This window comes from Zonotrichia albicollis, chromosome 1 (genome assembly GCF_047830755.1).
Source record: "Zonotrichia albicollis isolate bZonAlb1 chromosome 1, bZonAlb1.hap1, whole genome shotgun sequence".
Taxonomy (NCBI): domain Eukaryota; kingdom Metazoa; phylum Chordata; class Aves; order Passeriformes; family Passerellidae; genus Zonotrichia; species Zonotrichia albicollis.
Window position 1 is genome coordinate 96,000,353 of NC_133819.1, and position 11,780 is coordinate 96,012,132.

At 38.4% G+C, this 11,780-nt stretch overlaps 1 protein-coding gene across 2 annotated transcripts in view; it reads right to left on the bottom strand.

The window, feature by feature from the left end:
• The window catches only part of TSHZ1 (teashirt zinc finger homeobox 1), a 57,131-nt gene that overhangs the window by 35,028 nt on the left and 10,323 nt on the right, over nt 1–11,780 (bottom strand). Inside the window, exon 2 of one of the 2 annotated variants that reach the window (XM_074547680.1) lies at nt 4,993–5,193. The exons of the other annotated variant lie outside the window; for it this stretch is intronic. Within the exon in view, the coding sequence (XP_074403781.1) occupies nt 4,993–5,017 (25 nt within the window). The 5' untranslated portion in view covers nt 5,018–5,193. The remainder of the gene's footprint in view (nt 1–4,992; nt 5,194–11,780) is intronic. 2 annotated transcript variants of the gene reach the window in all.

Below are 11,780 nucleotides of genomic sequence, written 5' to 3' on the forward strand. Positions count from 1 at the left end.
TTCCACCTCCACAGCTGCAGCTCATATTTCATCAGTACTCAATCAATAGATAAAGGTAGTCCTCTGGCTACATTTGGTAAAAAATGGCTAGAAGGCAGCTTTTTCCCAAAAATGGCTCACTTCCCTTCCCTTCCCCTTTCCACTTCTGCACAGAGAATTTCTGACCATTTGCTACATCTCTGTCAATCTGCCAGCAGCTCTGTGGCTCAAGATTACAGCACTGGAGATGCATGCAATTTCCAAGTATCAGGAACTAACAGCAAGTTGGAAACTGTATAGTTTATTGGAATAACATGCATTGTTGTCCTCTCAACAATTTACCTCCAATCTTCTTCAGCATTTTCTAAAATCTCTTGTAGAACCCAGCTCGCTTCATATGTCAGTCATTTTGAAGTTGTTTAAAAGGGAATGGCAGTCAGCAGAACCAAATGGCAATTAAAATAACTTCTTGCAAGCAATTTCAATAGAAGATCAAAAGTAAGGAATGGAAGCAAACTCATGGTCTCATATTGCAATCAGGTCATTCTTTCACTGTCAAATACAATGCCTGCAAACCACAAGTGGTATTGGTCTGTTTATAGTAACAAACATGGTGGAAGAGTGTACACGGAATTCAGGAAGTTTCATCACTGTGTCCCCTAGACCCACTCTAAGAGGACACAGTAAAACATTGTGTTGTAATTCCAACCTCACTGCCATGGGCTGGGACACCTTTCACTAGATCAGGCTGCTCAGAACTCCATCTGGAAAGAGCTTCCTAGCATTGTTTACACTAAATATTGCACCATTAACTACCCCAGCAGTGACACGTGCACCTATTCAACCAAACTGTAGCCTCTTACAGCAGTTTTTTCTCAATATCTAACCTTGGTTCTAAATGTGCCAATGAGACTGAGTTCAAAACGTTCTATTTTAGTTTACTTGACGTTGCATCTGAGAAACTGCCCTGCTACAAACTCTTCCTCTACAAAGAACTTCTACATGAGCATGCAAATATTTCTGAGATGCAGTGACCAGCGCATGTGTCACCATGATCTTCCAAAATGTTGCTTAAATAAAAGCTTTGGGACCAGTGCTACCTAAGTTGCTCATGGGAAGTAACAAGCCACACTATGGGAGAGAGCGAACAAGGACTTTGTCTCTTTAATTTTACATGCATGATAATGTTTTTAACCACTAAGGTCATACCTGCATGTGATGACTGACAACTTTTCAGCTTGATTCAAAGCAAACAGCTGTTGGTTTGATTGCCTAGCAACTAAAAGTTGATGGATGACCCTTAAGATGGATAACTACCATAAATCACCTCATTCAGACTCTCAGGGAAAAAAAATTAAAAAACAATGGTTTTCATGACATTTGCTGCACTCCATAATGTGCCATGATAAATTTGGCTGCCTTATGGATGCACAGTTGTGGCTGTTGAAATTAGACACTTTTGTTTTCTGCATTCTGCACTTCTTGTAGCCCCCTCTGTAAGGTGTGTTCATGTTAATATACTCCACTGTCAGAAGAAAGCAGAATACCAGAAGCTACTGTCAGTCACCACAAGGCAGGGAGAATCTGTATTGAATCTCTGCATCACCAAACAGCTTTTAATCAGGAAACAGCAGTCTTATATCATAGCTATGGCACTGGGCTACATGCATTAATAATGGTTACAATATATTTAGTGTAATGACTTGACCCCGGTCAACATTATTGATGCTGTGATTAATATGAATTTGATAAACTGCTTCCTCTTTGAAGACATTTTGTATGTTTCTCAAGCAAGAGAAAAATACTTTTTATGTATGAGTAAATATAGCAGGCCTTCATAGAGGCATTCTGATCTCAGCTGCACAGGTGTAAAAATAGATTCCCAGGATTTATACAAGTGTCCCTGAAACTGAAATCTCAGCTACAAGAAATAGAAGGGGGAAAAAAGAAAAGTGGAAAAAAATAAGATATCTTCATTTTCATTTCATTAATAATAAAAAAAAATCCAAACCCACCAAATCAGGATTCTAAGTGGAAGGCCATATTCCTCCCAGAGAGTGTTCAGACAGAAAGGGAAATTCCCTTTTATTATTCTAGATAATAGAATTTCTCTGTTTGTTATGTACAGAATACATATGCATTCAAAAACAGATGTTCATAATTGCTTTCATTGTTTGAATTTTTTTAAAACTCTTGAGCTTGACTATTCATATGAAAACTCTTGTACTGAATTTGGTTTATGACAGCAAAGTGATTTCTAGTTTTGTTTAAAAAAAAAAAAAAACAAAAAGAAGATCATTTGGTTCAAGTTTTAGTATATCCTTGGGGAAGTGCTGCCTTAAGTGATAGTATGTGATGATTTCATCAAGGACAAGTCTGGTAAATGCTACTACCTTCCTCTAAGTAGACACGTGTCAGCCCACATGAATAAACTGCTGTCCAGTGCAATTCTGTTACATGACACAGTCATTCTCAAACTGTGATACATGACCCACTGAAGTGGGGAAGGTCACCAGGCACCCCAAGTCATGATCAGAGGCATGCAAATAAACTCCGAAAACTGTATCAGTGGGAAATGGAAGGTACCTGTGGAAATCAGAAAATCAGAAATTGGATGGAAATGGAAGATGAGCAATTTCACCTGGGGAGCAGATGGTTACCTGAACAAAGTAATTGGGGAAATAATGCTAAGGGAAGAAAGTTTCAAGGTAGGACTGAGCTGACAGAATATGTGGGGGGGAAGTATGCTTGTCACAGGCTTGCACTGTATCTAAACCTATGCTATCAGTTTCAGGAACTTCTCCCTTTAACTGAAGTTAGTTGAGCATTTTCAGAATTCAAGTTAGTTCATTTGCAAAAAAAAAATCAAAATTCAAGTTCCAAAGGATGAAGCATTCTAATAAATTCATCAAGCAAACTGGCATGCTGGTGGTACTAAATTAGAAATAGCACTTAGCTGAGCCATGCCTTCAGATTTTCAGCAGGGTTGCAATCAGTTTTCCAAAATGTATATTCTGAAAATATGAGGCATGTGTCCACCTGCAAGATCTCAAACTACATTTCTTAATTTTACATAAAAGTGGAATGCAAGCACAGCATGCAAACAGTTGTTGAAGTCTACTGCATTTCTCAACAACCAAGAAAGCTAATGCTCCACTACATACGTGCACAATTTAGTGGATGCTCCACTTCTATAAGATGCCTCAAGCAGTGAGTATGTAACTTAGATGCCCTTTGTCTCCAAGAAGAGATGAACATGTCAAAGTAACAATGCCAGTTGTAATGCAATTTATTGGATCTTCTGAAATTTCAGATCACTGCATCCTATAATCAATATTTTGCATTCTTCAGCCACAGTACCCCTTCAACAGAGAGCATAACCAGTGCAATTCGCAAAAACAGGAGTCTCAAGTGCACCTAGATATGTTTAGCATAAAAGCACTTATATACAAGTAACATTCAGACACAACCACTATTTATTGTTTCAGCTTTAAGTCTCGGATGCCTCCGTGAAGGACCCACTAAAGAGGACAAGACGGCATGCTGGCCCTTTAAAACTGAAATGCTTGTTTCCTTTCTGTAAGAAAAGTAAATCATGCTATAGTGAGTGGAGCTTTGAAAAAGCATCCATCCATTAAAGTTCATGGATCCTCGTTTCCAGATTGTCCCTCCCCTGGCTGTGTCTCAAGTTACAGCCTTGTACAATCCAAGTCTAAATAATATTCACTATGATAAATGACACCATAACTCCGATATCCACAATCAATCTTTGCTTTAAAGATACATCCATCTTCAATAATGTTGATGGGGATTCTGTAAAATGGGAAACGTGACTGTTTTCCCGACCTCCTAACAGTGGGGGAAGGAAGCTCTGAGTGATGGCTGTCAGCCCACATCTGGCTGCAAATATAAATTAGCCTTATGTAGACAAATGAAAGGACCAGCCCTGACTAGAAAACAGCCACTCCTGAGCAATGGCTAATTTATAGGACTCTTTTCTGGAAAGTTCCTAGCTGAGGCTACAGTCTCCTTAGCTATCTCTTTAAATGATATCTGATGCTGTAAATAACTTCAGTGTGGTAGGAACTATGCAAAGTACAAAGAGCGATTTGGTGGGGGGAGGGGAGGAGACAATAACTTTCTCATATTCTTTGTACATGATCAAGATTTAAATTCAGTCACTTAAAACACATTTGCACACGCACACAGACAAAAGTTTTGTTTCAGGAAACATTGTTATATTTTGGAAATGTGCTCTTCTTCATTTGGCAAAAGATCATTTTCTGCTTTAACTCCTTTGTCATCTCCTGGGCTGCAGGACTGAGGCAACTACATTACAGAAATTAAACTATTCAGTGCAAGCGACACCTTGAGGTCTGCAGATTATTTTTTTCCCCGTTAAATGCTATCAACTTTTCCTTCTCCTCACCTTGCCCCCTCTAGCTGATAGAGTTTCAGGAGGAGCATGGTGAGTCCTACCAGCTCAGCTGATCTAAGCTGGTGCTATGCAGCTCAGATGTTGTGAAGTGGCACACAGAGAAACTACCTGCTCTATTTATTTCAACACATGGTTTCACAATAACCAGAAGGAAATTTTAAACAGGAAGGTGGAAGGAAGACACTCTGATCGTCTCATCCACCGCCACACACGAAACACAAATCCCTACCTATGCACAGGACAGTGGCTATTTTTTTTCATGACTGAAATGCTTTATTACCTTATTCTTTATGTGTTTGACCTTGTCCTGCCATAGAAAAACGCAGGACTTTAATTCTTATGGCGCACAATATATGGGAATTTAAAAAAAAAAGAAAAAAAGAGTTCTTTCCAGGAGGAATGGGTTAGTGGATGAGGGAGCAGCCCCATGCATGTTATTGCCACATGCGGGCTGGCTGGGATGGCACCTGGGCATCGCAGCTCTCGGGGGAGGGGCAGGTCCAGGGGCACTGGGGAGGTCTGGCTGCAGCAGTGGCGGCAGCGAGGGTTAATTCTGTGAAGGTTGAAGGACTTACAGTAATGCTGCGAAGACAGAAACATCACAGGCTTTCCTGGCAAGAGGCTCGCAGAGGGTAGGAGGGGACTGCGAAATGAACTCTCTCAGGCTTTGTCGTGCGCGTTTCCCAAGGCCCGGCCTGGCCCCTTTGATAAATGACACATGTCATTCTGTCAGGGGCTGACACTGCAGCTGGGAGGGCCGGTGATGTATGGCTCCGCTGAAAAGGAAATCAACTTTTTGGCACCAAGTAAGACTGTGCCCTGTGTAAGGATTTTGTTTCTCAAAAAGTGAAAGATAGACTTAGGATTTAAAAAAAAAAAAAAAAAAAAAAGTTGAAAAACAGATTGAGCGACAGCTTACACTTAACATAAATTAACTCGGTAATGGTGAAATGTGCTAGCCTGTGATAAATAAAAGCTACATTAGTCAATTATTAATCACACTCCAACTTGTAGCCAAAACCCATGACTTAAATCTGAGGCCTGAGCTGCCTTACAAACAGATAAGACAGTGTTTGATAGATGTCTTGCATAGTGTAATCAGGAAGGAATCAAAGGCTTAGTGGTTTAACCAGGGGGGGTGTGGAAGGTTCTGGAAACTGAGACTGGGTAAAGTGGATAACTGGATTGAAAGCACCCTTTCACTGGGGATACAGTATATCTTTTGACTGCTTAAAGAAGGGGGGGGGGAAGGCGGAGAGAGAGACATATCTGAATTTGGTTTAATCTTTTTTTTATATACAGGAATGTCTCGAAACTCTATTTCCCTCCCCCACCTCCCACCACCACCACTGTGTTAAATCATTTAAATCTGATCACTATTAAATGGATTCTCACCGAGACATCAAGTGTTTCAAATATGATCGTTTTGCACGGATTACAATTTAAGCATTTTATTTAATCGAATGAACTCGCATCAGGCTGCAACACATTCATGCAAATACAAGCTGTAGAGAAAAAGCACAAAGCTGCATAAACGAAACGATTCCTATTCAGACTGTAAAGACAAAATAAAGGATTTCAGATAGGAAGAAAAAAACCAAACATCTAAAAACGCAAGGAGGGTACAGAGTGGCAGGGGGAGGAGAGGGAGAAGGGATGCAGTATCTAAATCCAAGCATTACGCCTGTGTGAAAGGCTGAACTCAAGCATCACCTTGTTGAGATGCAAGCACAGAACCGCTCTGGGTTTTTGTTTGTACTCTACCTATGGGGGAACAGGATGGACACTGAACCCAAAGGTGACTTTCATTCCCTGACCAGGGAGAGAACTAGCACCACAGAGCACTAAGATGTCACGCCTACACGTTGAGCTGACCTACAAGGCTAGCCTAGGCTTTCTGCAGGCCCACAAGCCAGCGGTGACAGGATGCGAGTTTCACCATCTTTTTCCCTGTGTAGATGCTTTCACACCTCCTCCTCACCATCCACAACTCCACGTAACTGAAAATTAAAGGTCTTATGTGATACACACAACCCAGAACGGGGTTATTTCTTGGATGAATGGCAGCCCCAGGTTCTGACCTAGCACTGGGCTGCACATGGGCGCACCTCTCTGCCTGCACAAAGCCAGTTGCTGGTGCAGGCTCCTTGCACCAGGTAAGCTGCCTTCTAGCACCACTCGTATTTTCACCAGCAATTACTGGAGAGCATCATGGGGATGGGGGCTCACAAAAGTGCAACAGGCCTCCCTAGTTCAGGCCTTGATGAGCACTGCTATCAGCTTGAACACTGTATAAATGTTTGTTTGTCAGTCAGTAATTTCCATATGTTTTACATCATTTCCAGTGATGCACGCTGGTTCACCAATAACTTGTCTAACTAACTCTGCTGAAGCTTCGGACGTGGCGTGTTAATTGTGGTATCGCTCAACTGACTTGAGATTTTAAGCAGGACAGAAAAAAGACACAAGGAAAGAAAACATTCACATCATCAACCCATGAAGGACTTCATCAGACAATTTCCCTAGCCACAAACACTGCAGAAAAAAACCCCTTTGACCTTTAAAAGGAGTATTTACCTTGTTCCCCTTCCCCTCAGTATGTTACCATTCTATGCAACAAAATATGGAAACTTTTAAATGTTTCTACATGGGACAGGTCCTATATTGCTCGGTGCTGTACAGACACACCAGGAAAGAAATCAGCTTTTGATGTTAATCAAGGGAAAAGTGCATTCTTCAGTTTACATATGCTGTACATGTTTGGCTTTTCAACAGTACAAAGAGGAAAATAAAATACAAGTCATCTGTAACAGTAAAAATTACACCACCAGGTATAGTCAATTTTTTAAGCCTCTATACTTTCATATCCATAAATGTATGCATATACATTTAACCACACACATTCCCTTGCCCTCCAAACTGCCATCAGGATTTTTGCATTATAAAGTAATGTACTACTATAAAATATTTCTTTGCATGGTGTTGTGTACTTCTCAGTAGACCCAAAAAACAATCCCGTTTACCTCAGCTTTTAGAAATAAACTAACAGTTTCGCTCAAGTAAAATCTCAGCTAATCTCAACCATCTGAAAATGACAGCAGTTGTCTAGATCACAGCAGCAATATACCCACTCACCAACATCAAGGTGGTGCAGAGAGTGCTTAATTGAGGAATTTAAAAACAACGACTCAAAAGAGCACAAATTTCAAAGTAAATGAAATAGGGAGACCCTTTGAAACCCAAACTTTAGTGACAGCCCATACAGAGAGTACAGCTATTTTCTCAAAACATGTAAAATATGACTATAGAAAGAAAGATAAGGAGCAAGGGAATGGCATGTATTTAAAAACATGTGCACACTGCCTGGTGTTTTAAACTTTTGCCTTCCTACCGCTAAAATATCATTTTTAAAGACCATAAAATTTCAGATAGTGTGCAAAATGTTTATATATTACCAAGGTCTCCCTTTAAAAGGTTTATACTTTTACTTTATGACCTGTCCTTGATTTGACACTTCCGCTCATCAGAAAGGGATTTATAAAATAATCCTGAAGGTGAGGAACAGACATCTGTCAGGGACTGGCTGAGTTTCACTTTGCGAAATTTAAGAAGGGAGAGAAATCCTGTTAAGCTCTCTTTAGTCACCAATAGACATCAAAGGTAATAATTAAAGAAGACAGACGTCATAAAAATAAATTTATGTAGTTCTTTATAATGCACAAGCACTCTAGTGTGTAAAACATCTATTAGAGTGAAAGAAAATACATTCCAAATGAGCAAAAATCTGTTTTGTTTGAGGTTTTTTGCCTACTTCAGTAACGTTTAAAAAAAAAAGACACCCAAGTTTAAACTAAAGTCTTTCAAAACCTTTGCCATCTGTGGGTACATGAACTATGGATGACCCCGAATGATTTGCACTCTGCTCAGAATCCCTTAGAAAGCACGGGAAAAAGTATCATTAAGAATGACTGATGACTGCCAGTCATGGTTGACCTCACCCAAGCTTTGGTCTCTGCCTCAGTAATAAGCTGTCCTTTATTAGCACCAACACTCCATAAAAGGGGTGTGTTTAGTCACAGGATAGTGGCCTTCTAATGCTCATTGCTTCTCCCTGAAAGATTGATTAGCGCTCATTTTTACTGCCTTCACAGTATATACAGTGACAGTGCTGCAGAGTGTCAGGGCCTGCAATATTGATGATAAGTACAACTACAAACTAGAGGTTTGGAAAAGGCAGAGTACTGGGACTTCACTCTTCTTTTCAACTGGAAAACACTGCCAAAACAAAAAGGACAGAACTCAAGCTTACACAAGCTACTGATATTCTAGTAAATATAAACTGAAGCTAGGGAATTCCCTCTCTCTGAAAAAAGGCCACTTAAATCACAAAACTTATCAGAAAAGATTGTTTTTTCATTTTGTTTTGAAAATGAATAGATGTTTTTCCTTTCACCTACCAGCGGCTAAGGTAAAAAGATATTATCCTGAAATATTCTTGTGTTTGTTCTTTTATTTCAGAAAGGCTTTTCAGTAGTGACTTTCAGAGTAGGGGGAAAAAAAAATCTATTGCAAGTGCAGAAAGTGAATGTTCCTGATTTGGGAGCTACTGCAATGCCCCTTTGCAGCAGCAGGTACCTCTTTGAGGGTAAAAAACAAAGGAAACATGAAGAAAACATGTTGGCTATGTATCATATTCTGCACAAATCTGCCTGCATTAATATGACTCCTCTGCAGCTTTTACTCTTACATTTGAAGTAAGTGGGATCTATGCAAATTCCTTCAGTGAAATTAAGATCTGGAGTATAAGCTGGCACCATCAGAGAAAAAAAACTGTGGTAGATTCATGTAATGTAGTATGCAATTGCATGCAGTGCAAAGCATATTTTAAATAGAGCAAGACCCAGACATGATCCTTGAAAAGCATCAGCATCATAGTGATGAAAGAGCAGGTAAGAATTCATGAACTCTTTCAAATAAAGAAATTCCAACCTGAATACATTACTTGGAAAAGCCATGGCTTGCCTTGATTTGATTTAAAAAGTAGAAGAGAATTGAAAACACTCTTTAAAATTGGTGTTTTAACCAGAGACTTTATAGCATACAAGGCCAACTCCAAGTTATACTGTAGTAAGTTTAATATGGAACAACTTGTCCATATGGCTCTTCCTGGGAACGAGTCATTTCACATGTTACAGCAAGATCCAGCCGAAAAAAGGCATGTTGCACTGTTACTTTTATATAGCTGTGAACTTGAGCAAAGCAACCTCATACCAAAAATTACAACAGCAAGAGTTTATTGCATTAATAATAGGATGCCCTACTGCTGTGACACATTCTGTACTTTGAAATAAATATTAGTCACAATAGTTAGGTTTTAAATTCATATACTTTAAAGCTGAGCTGTAACTATGACACTTGCAATAGTGATGATTTGCCAATAAGACCATTATTAACCATTTCGCAACGAGCTCCTTCGTTTATTTGGTCAGTTGTACTGTCTTAACAGTATCTACCTACAAATAATAATTTAAAGATATTTTTACTTAAAAACAAACCAAAACACAAACACTAGCACTTGAAAACTGGATGTCAAAATTCATATTCACACTTTTGCATTGAATTCACATATTTTGATTTCAGTAATAGAGGTTACTTGAAAATAATAAATAATTGATTTTTAAAATTTAAGAAAATATGCTACAAGTCTTACTACATGTCTGTAGGACATCATGGCCCAAGTCCTGTGTCATGAAAGTCAATGGCATACTCTTTCACATACTTCTTTTGGGCTTTGGATCAAGCCCAGTCTGGAAGCTATTCATTCTTTTTGTTCGCTACCTTTCATTTTGTACATTTAAATAATAGTGTTTGGAGGGAGGAGGAAAAAAAAAAAGGCACAAAAAAACCCACAAAACCTGAGTATGAAACAAGTATTTTTCAATCAGGAAAAAAATTCATTTAAAAAATTAACTAAAACTGTGGCTTATCTTAAAAAGCAAAAACATTACACTACCAATCTAAACATTCACATAGTTACTAATTATTTTGGTGGTCAAAACTGGTCCTGCTGTATAGAAGAAAACAGAGACAATGATAAGCAGCACTGTGACTATTAGCTTAGAGGGATTCTACTTGGCTATTTTCCTGCATCATGCACTGCAATCACAATAATAAAGAAATCCTGTATTCCACTCTAATTCACCGAGAAATAGAAATGCTAGAAATCTAAAATAATTAAGTCAATTCAAGTTTTTTTCAGAATGGAAAGGAAGCTTCTTTTTCATATTAGCTTTAAATTTCACAGAGACATAATAGCCATGGAAAAAAAAAAATGTCCATCAGCTAAAATAAAATGCTTAGTGCTGCAGCACTGTGGTGAACAAATGAGCAAACCAAGAAATGAAACACTATGAAAAAGAAAAATAAAAACAAAATAAAGGTTAAATATGGAGTTAGGGTAGCGGGCCTGCTCCAAGAACTACAAGGGGGTAGGTATATAAGTTATGGTTGGATTTTTTTTTTTTTTTTAAGTCTGGCATTTGTGAAAATACAGAATCTATAATCAGTTAAATGGAGGTCAGTGTTAAGTAGCAAGTACACTAAGCTAGAAATTCATCTTAGATACTGTATTCCCACAAAGAGAAGGATTTCCAACCAGGTGCTCTACTGATGGAGCCCTAAACCAATCACTAAACTCAAAATTGGACTAATATGCCACATATAAATCTGAAGAGCGATAATTACAAGTCTTGTTTCCATTATTGACTAGTTTTAATTTATGACACAAAATTAATATAGTCAATCAACAACATGAAAACACATCTATAAATAGAGGTAGCAATCCGAATGCACACCTTGTACATTCCACATGTTATAAAATATAGCACACAAAATCCAAAGTATTGGTGGCGGTTGTTCGAAAGCTGAATTTTCTATCACAAAAAATCTGCCATCTCCAGTTCTAGTATCTTGTCTACATGTATAAGGATCAGCTGACAAGCACATGTCTGAATGTTCAAATAAGAAATTAGCATCGTCATATACTTGCAAGCTGTTTTTCGGAATACTTCAAAATAATCTGTTGTGATTTTTAAGCCCAACTGCTGCTATGATAAAAATTCCTTAAAATTAAAAACTAGTTATTTAAGTGACTGAATAAGACAACTGCTCAGATTTATTCTTTCAAGCATATTCCCATACTTACAATATATTTAGTATACCTGAAAGAATAAATTTCCGTACAAACTCTATGTATTGAACAATTTTGCATAGACATTTACACTGTTTAGAATTCTCTGACTGTTCTTTGCATTGACCCTTTGGTTACAGATATCCCTAAAGCCTTAACATAAAGAAAAACTCT